This window comes from Rhinichthys klamathensis, unplaced genomic scaffold (assembly GCF_029890125.1).
Source record: "Rhinichthys klamathensis goyatoka isolate OS25496 unplaced genomic scaffold, OSU_Roscu_1.1 h1tg000069l_1, whole genome shotgun sequence".
Taxonomy (NCBI): domain Eukaryota; kingdom Metazoa; phylum Chordata; class Actinopteri; order Cypriniformes; family Leuciscidae; genus Rhinichthys; species Rhinichthys klamathensis.
The window spans coordinates 2,175,822-2,192,768 of record NW_026606612.1 but is presented as its reverse complement, the minus strand read 5'-3'; the positions used below and the strand labels follow the sequence as shown (position 1 = coordinate 2,192,768).

At 38.2% G+C, this 16,947-nt stretch overlaps 1 protein-coding gene across 1 annotated transcript; it reads left to right on the top strand.

Moving 5' to 3' along the window:
- Positions 1 to 8,047: 8,047 nt before the first annotated feature.
- adra1d (adrenoceptor alpha 1D) lies at positions 8,048 to 16,490 on the top strand. The gene is made up of 2 exons (XM_056250511.1): positions 8,048 to 9,400; positions 15,883 to 16,490. Exons 1-2 carry the CDS (start codon positions 8,485 to 8,487, stop codon positions 16,434 to 16,436), a joined length of 1,470 nt encoding a protein of 489 aa, XP_056106486.1. The 5' UTR covers positions 8,048 to 8,484; the 3' UTR covers positions 16,437 to 16,490.
- The last annotated feature ends 457 nt before the right edge of the window (positions 16,491 to 16,947 follow it).

Here is a 16,947-nt window from a genome sequence, read left to right as displayed (position 1 = left end):
ATGCATGCTCCTTACAGATGTAAATGCCACATTTTGAGGAGGTGGTGGAGATTTTTCTTTTTTTGTTAGGGCAGAAACTGCACCCCCTCCTCCTCTTGTCATGGGTGTCTGCAGACCCACTTTCCTCTGAATTTTCTGCTCAGTTTGAAATTGCCACACCAAAGATGTGCACAGCTTTATAACTTTTGCATCAACCGCACTTGTATGATTTCTCAACTAGTCTAATCCAAAACAAACGCAGACTTTGTTTTGGATCCCTCGCAGCTAAATCTTCAGCCCATTCTCATCCCTAGGCGTCATGAAACTGACGCCTTGGGAATCATTTTGACCATGCTTCAATATTCGACGCTTTAGGCACCCTTTAGCGTCAGTTACATGACGCGATCCTAGGGCGTCATCTTGCTGACGCTTTACCTTTAACGTCAGTTAGATGACGCTATCTAATCCTAACCCTACCCCAGACCTAAACCTACCCGCGTCATCTAACTGACGCTTAGGTAAAGCGTCAGTAAGATGACGCCCTAGGATCGCGTCATGTAACTGACGCTAAAGGGTGCCTAAAGCGTCGAATATTGAAGCATGGTCAGAATTGTCATTTTAGTGACGCCTTGGGGTGAGAATGCGTTGAAATCTTTGTGTTGCCGCAAGATGAAAGGTGTTATTATTGTCTAAGGACTGACTGCATGGCTGTGTTTGTGCCTCTACGTATGTGAGAAATTATCAATTAACTTTGAAACATAGACTGCTAAAAAAAAACGAAGCTGTGTCAAAGGTTCATGTCTGTGCGTAAAATACGCATGAATCAAACCGAAAGAAAACAATGCAGTGAGAAGCGCTTTCTCTTGCTAAATGCACACACACACACACACACACACACACACACACACACACACACACACGCACACACACGCCTACACACACATCATACACCACTGACACACACACACACACAGAGAGAGAGAGAGAGAGAGAGAGAGAGAGAGAGAGAGAGAGAGAGAGAGAGAGAGAGAGAGAGAGAGAGAGAGAGAGAGAGAGTAGACAGAAAGGGTAAAATATGACCTTCAGGATATTGTGATTTGTCACTCGCCCAAACACCATGTATTATATTTAGGCCCTACACACACACACACACTTTTTTCAACGCAGACACACATTGCTCTCAGACATCCACACATACTCAGAAACAATTTTAGATCATTGAGCCAATAAAATGCTTCATAACACAGTCAATAGTGCCCCTAGTGGAAAACCAGGAAAATAACATGCATTTCCACCCATAGGGAATACCTATGTAGTGACGTCATCTGGTGGAATACACTATATAATGCAAATATAATGCTTTTGCTTCAAAATGAAAGGATGTTTCAACATAAATCATGATTCGTGTATTAATGATGGCCCCGGCTTTAAACGACGTTTTAATGGGTTTCAATGGGACATTTTTGTCCATTATGGTGCTGAGTGTTACTATTTGTTCTACACAGAGTGTGTTATACATATTTTGCAAAATGGGATTATTTTTTTTACATTTATCTAAAAAGTCACAATTTTGCCAAATTACATACCATTTGCATTAAAACAGCCAAAATGGTCAAAGAAATTAAACTGCAAAAGACCAAAAATGTCCCTAATGCAGCACAAGGGTTAAACACAAAAGAAGATATTTTGAAGAATATGGGTAATCAAACAGTTGATGGGCCCAACGCATTCTCATCCTTTGGCGTCATATAGGTGACGCCATATGACATTTCGTCGAAATCTTATGCACATGGCATCCTTTAGCGTTATGGGTAGGTTTAGGTCTGGGGTAGGGTACGGTTATGACGCCTTGGGATCTGCGTCTCATATTCACGCTAAACGATGCCATGTGCGTTGGATTTAGACGCGCGTCACCTGTATGACGCCTTGGGTTCTGCGTCTCATATTGATGCTAAAGGATGCCATGTGCGTAAGATTTCAACGAAATGTAGGATGAGAGTGGGCTGATGGGCCCCATTGACTTCCATAGTATTTTTTTTTTCCCATACTATGGAAGTCAGAGGGTTCCTATCAACTGTTTGATTACCCATATTCTTCCAAATATATTGTCTTGTGTGTTCAGCAGAAGAAAGAAACTCATACAGTATTGGAACAAATTGAGGGTGAGTAAATGATGACAGAATTTAAATTTTTGGGTGAACTATCCCTTTAAAGAGACATGGCTAAGATATATGATATCTAAGGACAGTTATTTCTATCTTTCAGGGAGTAGAATAATTTTCTACATATCATTCCATAAATTTTAAAAATCATGTTAAAAGGGTATGCCGTGTTCTAAAATTTAACATCGCCAACTTCCAGCACATCAGAAGCTCTCTATCATTGGAAGCAGCAAAATCGTATTTCCAGGCAATGATTATATCTCATATATTGTACTGCATGTCATCATGGTCTCAAGCCAAACAAATTGTTTTAAACCCCCTTAGATCTTTACATAATCAGGCCTTGAAAATCCTAGATAAAAAGCCTCGGCGGTACCACCACTGCAATATACTTGAAAAGTACCGTTTACTAAGCTTTGACAACCTGATCAGGTATTCTGATATCCGGTTGGTTCACAAAATCCTTAATGATGCTGCCCCACCTCCTTTAAAAACATATGTACAGTTACGCTCTGAACTAACAAACAGAGCATTGAGGTGTGTATCCAGGGGTGATTGCAATATTCCCAAAAGAAAGTCTGCCTTCTCTCAATCAGCCTTTTCCTATAAAGCCATCAAAGAATGGAATGGGCTTCCGGACAATGTAAAGAACAATGCAGAATTTAACACTTTTTCACGGGCAGTCAAAGACTGGCTTGCAGTCGTGTTCACACTAAAAGCACCAGACGGGTATTTTGGCCATCGCATGATACCCTTGTGGGTACATGCGATGCATTGTATTGCATTGTATTGTGTTTTGTATGTCATAAGGGAAAAAAAAAAGAAAAAAATTTGTTGAACCCCATGTGCTTAGCATTTTATAACATTGCAACTAGTTGATCTTACATACGAAATGGTAATTTGCACTATTGAATCTTCCCAGTAAGCTGCCTTTTTATATTGTATCTACCATCTTTGTTATATATTTTTAAATGTTAATTGTCCTTGTTTGTTATGTAATTTTAACTTTATCATATGATCTTAATTGTGTAGGACTACAGATGGAAATTAGCATTGTGCTAAATCTGGTGCAGCCATCTTTTTAATGTAACTGCACATTGTCCTGATATAAATAAAATAAACAAACAAACAAACAATAAACAAATCCCTCAGGTTGTGTTCGGGTCATTTTGACCTGAAAGAATCTACCCGTACCCGAAAATGCTAGGTAATGTTATTGCATTGGACTAAAATTTACCGTCTTTACTCATCCAGAGTCTAACAACTTCCCCCAAAAAATGTATACTTTTTGTGGGATTTTTCCACATTGTAACACTTGTGATGTTCAGGAAACATCAAATTACTTATAAATATCTCATTATGCTACATCATCTTTTTGGAATTGATCAGTCGTAGGCCTTATTTATCTGAGCTTACATACCTCAGTTTTTGAGTGAAAAAAAAAACATTATTTATAATAAAATATATTTTAAAAAAAAAGCTTTTTTCACAAAGATTGAAACCAATATTTGGTGATAAAATAGCATACCAGGCTATTTTCTTTTAAGGCTGGCCATTTTTGACCGTGAACACCACAAGTGTGATTTTGTACCATGTTGTACAACATAAAAGCATTTCAAAACTAATTTTCTGGTTAAACATTAAAGCACACTAGTGTGAAAAACAGTGTAATTTTCATATGTTATGTACAATTGACAAAATTATCCACAAATAAAGCTTTTTTCACTCAAACACTGAGGTACATGAGCTCAGATAAATCAGGCCTATGATCGATGAGTTCCAAAAGTAAATACAAAACCTGTCCTAATTGAAAGAAAACAAGCTGACAAAAAGATTGAATCCAATATTTTGGTGATAAGGTAGCATAACGAAAGATTTATAAGCAATTTTTTGCAGGTCGGTCATTTTTGACCGGGAACATCACAAGTGTTATAGGGTTTTTGACACAGCACAAGGTTAAAGCACAAGAGAGTAAATGGACTACATAATATGGTAAATGATGATGTGCATGTGCATGTGAAATGACCTATAATCAATATATCTCTTGCTGTTTTTCCTGGTTTCATGGTCACTTTACACAACAGACAAAAAGCTCCTTTTGCCTTCACAATATGCTGAATTCTGTGCATTATGGTTTTAGAAGAGCACTGGAAACATTCCTTGGGGATTTCTGTCCATGCTGACTCACTTCATGCAGTTTCACATCATACTTTAAAACCTTCTGAAGGCTATAAATTTGAAAATGGGTAGTTTGTGGCTATATGGGGATGCACATAATCAAAGCAATGCTCAGTCAACCTGCGTCATTCGGCTGATGGCCGGTTGGTCTAATGTGTCACAAGAAAACCTCTCCAGGGCTGTTACACTAGCGTCACCGCTGTGCCCTGTTGACACAAGGCAGGAAGGATGTGTGGATTTATGATGTGCCAGATTCTGACCATTCCATCTGCCTTTCGCAGGCAGGATTTTGCAAGCCATGCCGTGTCTATCCAATTTTAGCTATTCAGATTTGGTGATCATGTGTGAATTGTAGCCTCTGTTTCCTCTTCCCAGCTGGAACTAAGCTTCTTTGCTCAGGATTAGGAAAGGAGCTTGGAAGAGCTGCATACAACACTGCAGACAACAGATTCATTCCTACAACAGAATGTCTGCTTATATTCAGTTAAGTTACAAATCTTGAGATGACAATCAAGTTTGATGTTGCAATATGTAATGTCCACATGTCAAATGATCATGCGACTAAATCTCAAAACATCTATGTAGAATGTAATTTTCAGGTTTTAATATCATGCCATCAGTGATGATTACCTGAAAGGCATCATACAATATTCAAACACTGACTGTGATTGGCAGTCAACTGTGGTGTATTGCATGTTCTTAAAGGTGCAGTAAGCGATTAATGAAAATGGATCAGACCGAGCAACGAGCCCGTTCTCATCCCAAGGCGTAATATACTGACTCTTTTGCCAAAGCGTCTATATCCCACGCACATGGCACCCTTTAGCGTCATATGAGACGCAGATATATGGCGCCTCCTAGTGGTCTAACCCTAAAACTACCCCAGACCTAAACCTACCCAAAACCGAAGCGTGTTATATTGACGCTAAAGGGTGCCATATGCGTTGGATATAGACGCTTTGGCAAAAGAGTCAATATATTACGCTTTGGGATGAGAATGCGTTGGAGCAACACAGCAAACTTGTAGCCAATCAGTTGCAGTGTCATGGTTCTGCCATCATGTTATTGATTATTCCTAGTCTTGTGGCAGGATCATGACAGAACCATGTTTTGTGTACAAGCGCATGGCCAATTGTTTGGCCATGTGCTTGTGGTGTCTCGTTACGTTACCCCGCCCCCTTGTTATCCTCATCTTGTGATTATTGTCTAGTCAGTTTCACCTGTCCTCGTCATTAGTGTTCCCTTTATAATCCCCTTGTGTTTGCTGTCCTGTGTCGGTTCATTGTTTGATGTAAGTGACATACGTTGTGTGCATCTAGCTGTGAGTAATTTGTTGGAAGTCTTGTTTAAGAGAAATATTTGTTCCTGTCTTAGTTGTTAGTTTATTGTCTGAGTCTGAGTCTTAGTCTAGTGTATCCTGTCTTGTTTTGCCCCATCGAGGGTTTTGTTTTCTGTTTTTGTCGTCAATAAACCCCTGTTTGTATTATTTGCTGTCTGCAATTGGGTTCATCCTTCTGCCACATAACATGCAGGGTGTGCTCATAATGGGGGAGGAGAGAAAGTGAGCAAGAGGGAGATTTGAAGAAAGACTGTTTGAGAAACTTTACAAAAGAGAAAAGGTCAGAGGAATATTTCTGGAACAATAAGGGTTATGATCAGGCAAGAGCTTAGGACCCGTGCTAATATTAGAAAAGCTTTCCAGCGGTGCGGGAAGGCCTGAAAACAGAGGGTGTATTTGTTGATTTCAAATATCAACAGTGTTCAACAATGATGCTCGGAAATCTCTTACTGCACCTTTAATGTGTATCCCAGTACCATTTTACAGAGTTTCTTTGGGTATAATCACTTCCTCCCAACTTCTCATCAAGGGACCCTGTGGCTCTTCAGAGTCATTGGGAATGCATAGTGCTTTCAGAGGTTTGTTTTTACTCAAAAAGCTGTCATGACAAGAAATTTTTTTTTGGTAATGCTTTAGATTACAGCCCGGAAAGTACTGTGTAATTAAGAGGAATTTACAGTGTAACTTTCTGTAATTATAGTGTACCTATAAAGTACTTGCATGTAAGTATAAGGGAACAATATGTAAAGTTTGGGGAATAAAGGGGTAACAACCAGGAGAATTAAAAAAATATTTATACTGTAAGTATTATAGAACTAAGGGGTACTTATTCTACTATTATGATATAACAATCTTACATTTGTGATCAATTTAGCAAGAACATACACGGCGTACCTTTTTGTAATAATTGTGTACCAATACATACTGTATAGGCTTTTTAAAAATGACAGGGTACATACAGTATATAGGCATTTATACAATTCTTTATTTAATTTTTGATAGCAAAAGTGCAGATGTTTCAGTTTGGGCTAACATGTTTCAAGGCAAGAAAAGCTAAGACTATTGCAATTTTTTTAAATACTGGGAAATATATCTTGTTTGATGTAGTTACAGGGTAAGTGGTGCTTGTATAATAAATAAAGGTTTCCGAGTCAGTGATATAAAACTGTGTATGCATTTTTATTGTACTTACCCTGTAACTACATGAAACAAGAGGGTATAACAAGCACCACTTTAATTTACAGCCCGCAATGTTACACTTACCCTGTAACTACATGGAACAAGAGGGTAACAAGCACCACTTTAATTTACAGCCCGCAATGTCACACTTACCCTGTAACTACATGGAACAAGAGGGTAACAAGCACCACTACATGAAACAATTGTATCTTTCCCCAATATTTAAGCAAAAGTTGCAATAGTTTTCGTTTTCAGTGCACTTTTGTTAAAAAGATTACTTTATAAATGCATAGATATGTACCCTGTAATTTTTAAAAAGCCTGTAATTTTACAGTATGTACTGGTTCACCGTTATTTCAAAAAGGAATGCAGTGTATGTTCTTGCTAAATTGCTCCCACATGTAAGATTGTTATATCATAATAGTAGAATAAGCACCATTTAGTTCTTTAATTTCAAGTATAAATAATTGTTTAATTCTCCTGGTTGTTACCCCTTTATTCCCCAAACTTAAAATATTGTTCCCTTATACTTATATTGTAAGTGCGTTATAGGTACACTATAATTACCGAAGGTTATGCTGTAAAATTGCTTTAATTACGCAGTACTTTCCGGGCTGTAATCTAAAGCGTTACCAACATTTTCTACCACACGCACAAAACCTGTGGTATTTACCTTTTCACAAAAGGATTTCACAGAAAGATTCGCCAGAAATTCAAATGGAAAAGCGACATGTTGTACACAGGGGTTTTACACACAAATCTGAAATATTGCTTTAGTTTTGTTTTCAATGTGTTTTTAGTATGAATATCAGGAGACAGCGAGGGACACTTTACTGACTGCTGCCTGTATATCAGTCATTTTTTATTGGACTTCAAGGAATGTAAAATAGTAATTTCTTGCAACTGAAAGAGCATGCTTACCATTGAAACAGTCTTTCAATAATTTAATTTAGGGATTTTTTTCGGATATAGTGATGAATTTCAGTAAACCTACTTAATTAAAACCATATATATTGTAAAAAAAAAAAAAAAAAGCTATACAAATAAATCTGATTTGACATGACTGTTTACCCCCCATTACTGTTGCTGAATGATATTCTACTGATCCAAAGTCATATAGCAAAATGCAGGCAGTCCTTCTGCGTGCCACAATAATACAGAACCCTCTAGTGGTCATATGAAGAAATGAAGCAAATGTGCGACGCGTCACCAAGTTCTCAGAGCTGGAGGAGGAGGAGACCTGGACTGGAGCACTGGGGTCCACACTGAGCCACTGTAATGCAGTTTGGAGTGGTCGCTGAGGATGCCACCAGAAGTTGCCTCTCCATAACACCTGCAGTGCATCGGCACTATGGTTTTACTGGCTTAAGAGCTTGTAAGTTGCTTGTTAGTTTATTCTACCTCAAACAATTGTTTTAGATAGTTCACATGATATTTCAGGTTATGCCATCACATGAAAGTGTAGGTGTAACGAGATGTTTAGCATGCAACATTTTATAAATAGGCTCACAAAGTAACGGATCCAGTTGAACAATCTGAAGACAACTTCCAACAGTGATGATGATGACGATGATGAAACTCACCATGAACCGACCAGCCAACACCATCGGACCAAGCCAGTAAAAGTCGTCTTTATGGAGTTTTAAAATGACATTTTCTAAACTGCTGAACGAGAGCAAGGATGAATTCCCCTCGGACTTTCTCTCCAACATCAGCAACACCTCCTGTGAGGGAATCGCCGTCGACTCTCAAGTCATCGGTGTGGGAATCTTTCTTGCCATCTTCATTTTGCTGGCGATCGTGGGGAACATTTTGGTTATTCTCTCGGTCCTTTGCAACAAACATTTGCAGACGGTCACCAACTTCTTCATTGTGAACCTGGCCATAGCGGACCTTCTGCTGAGTATCATTGTCCTGCCGTTCTCTGCGTCTCTGGAGGTATTTGGATGCTGGGTGTTCGGTCGGGTTTTCTGCAACATCTGGGCAGCGGTGGATGTGCTCTGTTGCACGGCGTCTATTTTAAGTTTGTGCATTATATCCATAGACAGGTACATCGGGGTGAAATACTGTCTGAAATACCCCACTATCATGACTGAACGGAAAGCAGGTGTCATCCTCGTGGTGGTCTGGGTTTCTTCAATGGTGATTTCTATCGGACCGCTTTTGGGATGGAAAGAACCTCCACCTTCTGATGAAAGCATCTGCAGCATCACGGAGGAACCGGGCTATGCTCTGTTCTCCTCCTTATTCTCCTTCTACCTACCACTCATGGTGATTTTAGTCATGTACACTAGAGTATACATCGTGGCCCGCAGGACTACAAAAAGTTTGGAAGCGGGTGTGAAACGGGAAAGAGATAAATCAATGGAGGTGGTGCTGAGGATACATTGCAGGAGCATTCCGGAGGATTCGAACTCGAAAACAAAAAATCACCCGTTCAGAAGTTCATTGTCCGTGAGACTCATGAAGTTCTCCAGGGAGAAGAAAGCTGCTAAAACCCTCGCCATCGTCGTGGGCATGTTCATTCTCTGTTGGCTACCGTTTTTCTTCGTCTTGCCTTTGGGTATGTAGGCTATACGAGTTATTATTTGTTTTTCATACTTTGTTTTTTTATTTACAGAGCAAATTTTTAAAACGTCTTGCTTTACAATTTGTTTAAAAGTAAAACCAAAGTAAATTACATGTCTTTGCAACGAGTAGAAATGCCAGAAATTATTGTGACAGTGTAAATGGATGTTATTAGCCTACATCATCATTATTTGTGTACAAATTTATATAAAAATTTGCCACGAATAATAATGGAATTAAACAAAAATCCTTTAATAATCAAATAAGATCCTACTGTATAAAATAACATTGCAACAGTATTTTTGATTGTTTCACTGGACAGTTAGCTAGGAGTTTTAAAATATTTAATTCTTGCAGGAACATTCGATCTTGCTGAGAAATGTATTTTCTAAATATACTTTTTTTTTTGTTAGGCTATGTTTTTCCTATGAGACAATTAATTAGGAAACAAGATTGGTTCCAGAAGAAAATTTATTAGATAATCCACTGTTTATTGTTTATATCTTTCGTTGTCTGTTTTATTTCTTTTGTCAATTTGAAATGTAAAAAAAAAAAAATGCACTTAGGCAAATAATTTTCTGCATCTGCCAAAGGCTACGTAAACAAATTACATAAAATGGTATGTTTGTTGATAATTTTATAGTAATTTAAAGTAGCCAATGTTTTATGCCTTGAAATGCATGTGAAATACACGTCTATTTCGATACTGCGTGTTCATGTTTTATCTACTCCGTGGCCAGGGAAACAAAAATGTGCGAAATGCGTATCCTGATAGCACACAAGACAAGAGCTGTTATCTGAATGTTAATTACTTGCGCTTTTCTTACTGACGAAAGCAGTTCCACGCATCACTTTTTCTATTACATTCACAGTTAATACGATTAAATTAGATGGTAGCCTGTTTGCACATGGCGTGGAGTTTTGGTCAGCATTTGATAGCTGCTCAACCGGAGGGGAGATTGTTTTGATTTGCTAAACTTGATGTGCTCTCTTTTCAATGTGCAACGATCTTTGTTTTGGAGAACATTATGTTCTGTTGGATTCAAGTATAGGCTACGTAATGGAGCATGTTGGATGTGGATTGGATAGATAGATAGATAGATAGATAGATAGATAGATAGATAGATAGATAGATAGATAGATAGATAGATAGATAGATAGATAGATAGATAGATAGATAGATAGATAGATAGATAGATAGATAGATAGATAGATAGATTGCACATAACAACAGTGCACATGCTGACATTGTCAAAACAAAGCAAAGACTGAGGCTTGAGAGATTAATGCACAATCTTCCTTTATAAAGTTTATAAACTCCTTTTTATAAAGCAATGGTATGAAAAGTTCATAAAAATGTGCTTTGTTTTCTCTTGAATCATGCATGCAATCAGTCAATAACAGTTCATTTGTGACAGTACAGATCTTATCTCATAATATTCCCTCACGCCTCTATTCGGGTTTTCATGTTCTCAAGCAGCCAAAAATGAGCTGTGGCCCATTTAGTTATATTACCCATGATTGTACAATATTAACCCAACACAATAATCAAGGGCTCACAAAAAGCAGTACATCCAAAAGTTTCAAACGTTTTTCTATAAAACACACAATCATGTCAAAATTTTCACCAAACCCCATGAAAAACAAAAAGTTGTGCAATGCTTAAGTTATTAAGTTTTGCATCCCAGGGTTAATAACTATACCTGAATCCTGCATAGAAAAAAAAAAGATGTTTGGGATATTCCGCTCAAAAACCACCCATGGGAGACTGAAGGAAAGACATTAAATTCAGTGTTCCAGTCACGTAACCATTACCCAAGAATATGTCACAGAGGCCCAAAAATGTGCTAGTAAAGGGGGAAAAACAGTATTCCATTACATTAAAGGAATTTTGGTATTGCTGACAGGCATGAAATGGGTACAGTATCTAAACAAGCAAACAAATAGTAATGATTATGATGTTGACTATTATTGATAATTTACTGAGATAATTAAAATTTAGGCTACATTAAAAAGAATAAAAAAAATAAAAAACATGGCTGGCATTGTACATTCCCCACAATTTATTGGTTTCCCCCCAAACCAACCATCCCATCCATCTCCAGGGTATTCCAAAAGTGTGGGTTTTGACAGTCCCTGCTGGTATTCCACTCGCAGTCACTGTGGGGAAAAATAGGGCAGCAGTGGTTGATAACATCTTCTGGAAAGATATACATGTGGTACTGGTGAAATTCTGGGATCAAGATGGTTTGGGAAGAGGGGCCTGACTTTATTCAGCCTGAGAAAAGGAAGGAGGCACTTTCACTCAGGTCCCTAACCTCTTTTTGCCCAACGCTCCACTGCCTTAATCACGGCTATTAACAAGTTGAGCTAAAGAGGGTGCTTTCGTTTTCCAAAGCCTCAGAAGCAGCCAGCCACCAGGACAGAGGAGGGATATGACATGGCTTAGATCCACACGTACACTGGAGAAGCACGAACTGTGAGTCGCTGCGTTACAAATGAATGGTTGAATGACGTTTCAGTGTCAATGCATTTGGAATATTCTACTTATGGTATTATATATTATGGTTATTAAAAATGTAATTTCAAAATTCTGATTGGTCATTCAGCAGCCTGATATTTCCTAAAATCCCATGCACGGTATATCCGTCCACTCATCCGGGTAACTGTAACCGGCGCAACTTTCACGTCTCTCTCTCTGCAGACTTATTCTGTCTTGTTTCATACAAACAAAACTGACGCCATCTTGCATCTTAGTTGGTGAAAATGACCTCAGACCACTTCAGTATTAACATTGCTGTGATATTGTTCATATTTTTCCTGGACCAATTGTTTTGTACATGGTAATGGACAATTTTTTTTTTCTTGTTGGAAGTTTTAAGGTAATATACATAAGATTAGGAAAAAATTTCAACCCAAATCAGTGTTTAATGTTCGTCTATTTTTGTGAGTAGCTGTGCAATGAGCGGGATAAGTACAATCAGCCTGTTAATAAACACCCCTCTGCTCCACTTATATAATTGTCATTTTTGTGGCGCAAGGTTTTAAAATGACAGGTCCACCCTCTTAATGATGGTTATATTTTTAGCAACAGCATGTCCACACTGTTATTGTTGTGATGGATCAGGGGAATATTTTGCATATGGCATATGTTTGTGCTGGAAAGTGAGTCTTACTTCTGGTGACAAACAGAACCAGATGTTTCTGCACTCCTAAAAAGAATATATTTTTTAAATTACATAGGTAAATATTATGTGACTGATAAATGCATTGCCAGGTTTACTGATTTCAATTTAAAACATTTTATGACGTTATAGTAATTTAAGAGTGTGTAAGTGATTAATCCAAGAAATGCAACACATTAATGTATTTGTGTGTGTGTGTGTGTTGAGAGAGTATATTGAATATTTATGATATACAGTATTTACAATGAATTGGCAATGTAAGATTATGCAACACTACGAATTTCATTTCACTATGATTTTAATCTGTATTATTTGGCCATGAAGTTTCCTAAATCCCATCTCTTTAGACCATTTCTTTAGGAGATTTGCTGCTGTCCTAAAGAAAACTACAAGCTACTTTCATGAAATGAAATGGCATGTACATACCTTGACAGTTAACTGCAAGGTCTATTGATTTCAATATGTAATAATTGTAAACATTGTCATTATAGTAATTTGAGAGTATGTTTACGTGAATAATCCAAAGTCCAGAGAACGGGCCTTTTTTCAGGTTACTTGTGTATGTGTGTTATGTGATATATTTGCAATAAATTTTCTGGCAATGTAAGGTTATGCAACATTATAAATTTCACAATGACTTAAGTTTCACTAATACCATCTCATATAAGACTACTGTGATTGTGCTTTGTGAGTTTTAATAAATGTTTTAATAGTGTCTCTGATTATAAACCTAGCAGAAAAATAGTAGGTAAGTCATATCCATAGCTGTGAAAAACGTTGCCTGCCTGTTAAAATGATCCTTTACCTTTTTGAACCAAGCTGTCATGTCAGCTTCTAATACATTTAATTCAAATTGACACAGAATGCAGCTTGACAGGAACTTACACATGTAGCCAATAGCCATAGGCCGTGAAAATATTTCTTCAGGTGATCAGTATAAGATGAGACAGCTTTAACGTGTGGCTTCCTGCCAAAACACTATAGCTCAAGTGGCTCGTGCCAGGCAAATGCAATGCTAGAAAGCAAATTCAAGACCACAAGAACACATTCAACCCTCTCAGCTTACAGCTTTAAATGAATTGCCCCTCTGACTGCCTCATCATTATTAAAAATGTTCTTCACACTAAGGAAAATATGGTTCTTTTTGGAAATGTTCACTGAAAGGTTCCTTGGAGGTTCTTCTATGGCATCACTACCCCCTTTTGAATCCTTTATTTTTAAGAGTGTAAAGAACATGAATGTCAATTTGGATATTTTATTAATAAGGTCAATTTGCTAACAAAGTGCCAACTATACCCATTTCCTTAACTTATAATTAGCATCCGCATCCATAATTCAGAAATGTATACACATCGTTTGGCTTACTGATTATGCTTTCAGCTACCAGTAAGTGTCTACTTTAGTTTGGCTTGCTTTTCTAAATCCTTTTAGCAGAATTCCTCAGATGTTATTCCCTTAAAATCAGAACTAAAAGAGTCAGAAGATCCACTTTTTCTGCAGTGGGAATAGGGGCTGCTACATTGTACACGATGCTTTGAAAAAAAACAAAAAAAAAAACAACAGGGAGTTTTCTCTCAGTAGCCACCAAACATCCTGCCTGGTGTATCTCAAAATCACTACAATTACCAAAAAGGAGCTTTCCAGGGAAAGCTTTCATCTCACAGTCCAAATTACGACCTTTACGCAAGAGGGAGAGCAGCATATCTCTTTGTTCATCAAAAACTGTTTCAACAAGACTGCACTAATTCCCAGTCCGTCCATACTATCTATTCCCCCTGGTGCTATTTTTACACATATCCACTGACAGGAAGGGACTCTGACCTCTCGTGACACTGAAATGCATGGCATGGGCGATGACAACACTGTTTATGTGAGATACTGCAAAGCTAGCCTCCTCTCACTCCTCGTGGGGGAAAAGCAAGGCAAGGAGGAGGTATTGGCAACATATGTGGTGTCTGTCGGAGGAAGTTTAGATGTGTATGTGTGGGAGGAGAGAATGTGAAGACAGACACAATGTAGACAGAGATCCATCTAGACCAAATATGCTCTATATCTTCAGTTCGTGCATGCCTGCTGCAACTAAAAGAATGGTTTGGTATTTAAAGTCAGTATGAAATCCAATTGAGCCTATTTGCTAGGGATAGTTCACCCAAAAATGTCATCATTTACTCTCCAAATCAGTAGAAAATATTTGGATTTTTATCGGCCATACAATGAAAGTTAATGAGGGGCCAATGGTGTGTTAGACTGATATGATTTACGTTGTATGGACAAAAAGTTTTGAGGAAAAGTCTTAAGAAAGAAAGGTTCCATCTTGGGTTTCCAAAGAACCTTTCACTGAACCGTTCTTAAAATAACCATTATTTTCTTAATAACATTTTAATATTCTAAAGAGCCATTTTCCACTATAAAGAACATTTTGTGCATTGGAAAGGTTCTATGGATTTGAAAGGTTCTTCCTGGAAATATCAATGCCAATAAAGTGCCTTTAGTTTTTAAAAGCAAGTTAATTTTGGGATAAACCATCAATTTAATGCATGATTCTGGTCTTATTGTGAACTTATTGATTCACTGGTGCATGTTACTCCAAAGCAAACTATTTGTATTCATAATCTTTGATCAAAATGCAACAACTTGCCTCCCCTGAAACTATTTTATATTTCCACTGACGTCACGTTGGGTAACATTAACCAATAGGCGAAAAGCTATTTAGGCAATGCTTTATCAGACCTACATTTGGTCCACCAACTTTTCACGTTCCAATCAATTCCCAATAGATAAAATCAAGTCTCGCCTTGCATTTGTTTCGTTTAATATATTTTGCTCAGAGATTACTGCAGAAAAATAGGTTTGCAAGCGGCAGTTCATGCTGATTGTGATGACTAATGGGCTTGTGTGGCCAGTCTATCAATGTTAATGGTGCTTGTTTGGTTTGGAGGAGAATTTGGGAATGACATATTGGCATTGCTCCCACTCTTCAGACAGAAAAAAAAAAATAGAACTAGTTTCAAAAAGACTGTTAGAAAATATCCCATGTGCATTATATTTCTTCAGTGAGCTGGAGGAAAAAAACAAAGTATATAATCTGTCTGCTGGGTATAATTAGGCACACATGGTTTTAAACGGTGAACTTGCAGATTTGAACTTTTCAGCGCGTGGGAGGAGAATGGTAGCTTCAGGCTAAAGTTACTTGAGGCACGGCATTATTTCCCATGTACATAATCTCTCTTGAGCCGACAACTAAATATTTCTCTACCTCTCTCTCTCTCTCTCTCTTTATTTGCGTCCTCAGGATCTTTCTTCCCAGCTCTGAAGCCTTCTGAGATGGTGTTCAAAGTAATCTTCTGGCTGGGCTACTTCAACAGTTGCATTAACCCCGTAATTTACCCTTGCTCGAGCAAGGAATTCCAGCGCGCCTTCACCCGTCTTCTGCGCTGCCAGTGCCAGCGGCGGCGCCGCGTCCTGCGCCGGTTCTACGATCAGCGTTGGAGAACGGCCATGCGGGGACCCCGGAGGGACCCGCACAGAGACTACTGCTCTGGATTACCCTTTCACGAGCAGTGCGGTAACTCTTTATATTCCTGCCAGAGCAAAAGCCGGCCTCTTAGTCTGAAGGGCTGGAGCTTCTTCCCCCCTTTACAGAAGTCCTCCTTCCAGCTGAAGGAGAAAATGAACAACATTTCCAATAAGATCAAGAATGGTACGGGGAAGAGTAGCACGTCTCCTCTGGCCCGGACAGAGATCGACACCGTCTCAATGGGGATTTATAATGACTGCGCCGATCAGAGCGGCTACCAGATCTACGACCTCACAGAGTGCTACGGCCTGAAGGAAACAGACATCTAAACAAAGACAGAGCTTACTCTCTGTTTTCTCAGAGCTCTGACCCACTGCCAGCTCTTTGTTAAATCTATCATGGCTTCGACACTGTTGAGAAGCAAATCTGAGGAAAAATTATATTGTGTGTTAAAGGAGATTAATGCATTTCCACATGGATAGGCTAATTTAAAAATATTACTTTAAAAGTGGGAAAAGTACACTGAATGGAAATATGTGACCCTGGATCACAAAACCAGTCACAAGTTGCACGGGTATATTTGTGGCAATAGCCAACAATACATTGTATGGGTCGAAATGATCGATTTTTCTTTCATGCCAAAAATCATTAGGATATTAAGTAAAGATCATGTTCCATGAAGATATTTTGTAAATGTCCTACCGTGAATATATAAAACATTGTATGTTTGTGAGTGAATGCAGCATAATCGCAAACATAAATGGACAACTTTAAAGACGATTTTCTCAATGTTTCGATTTTTTTGCACCCTCAGATGCCAGATTTCCAAATAGTTGTATC

Excerpts from the sequence above, each read along its gene's own strand:
- adra1d (XM_056250511.1), top strand. The coding sequence starts at position 8,485 with ATGACATTTTCTAAACTGCTGAACGAGAGCAAGGATGAATTCCCCTCG. Across the intron at positions 9,401-15,882 it reads TTTCTTCGTCTTGCCTTTGG|GATCTTTCTTCCCAGCTCTG; the intron begins GTATGTAGGCTA and ends TTGCGTCCTCAG.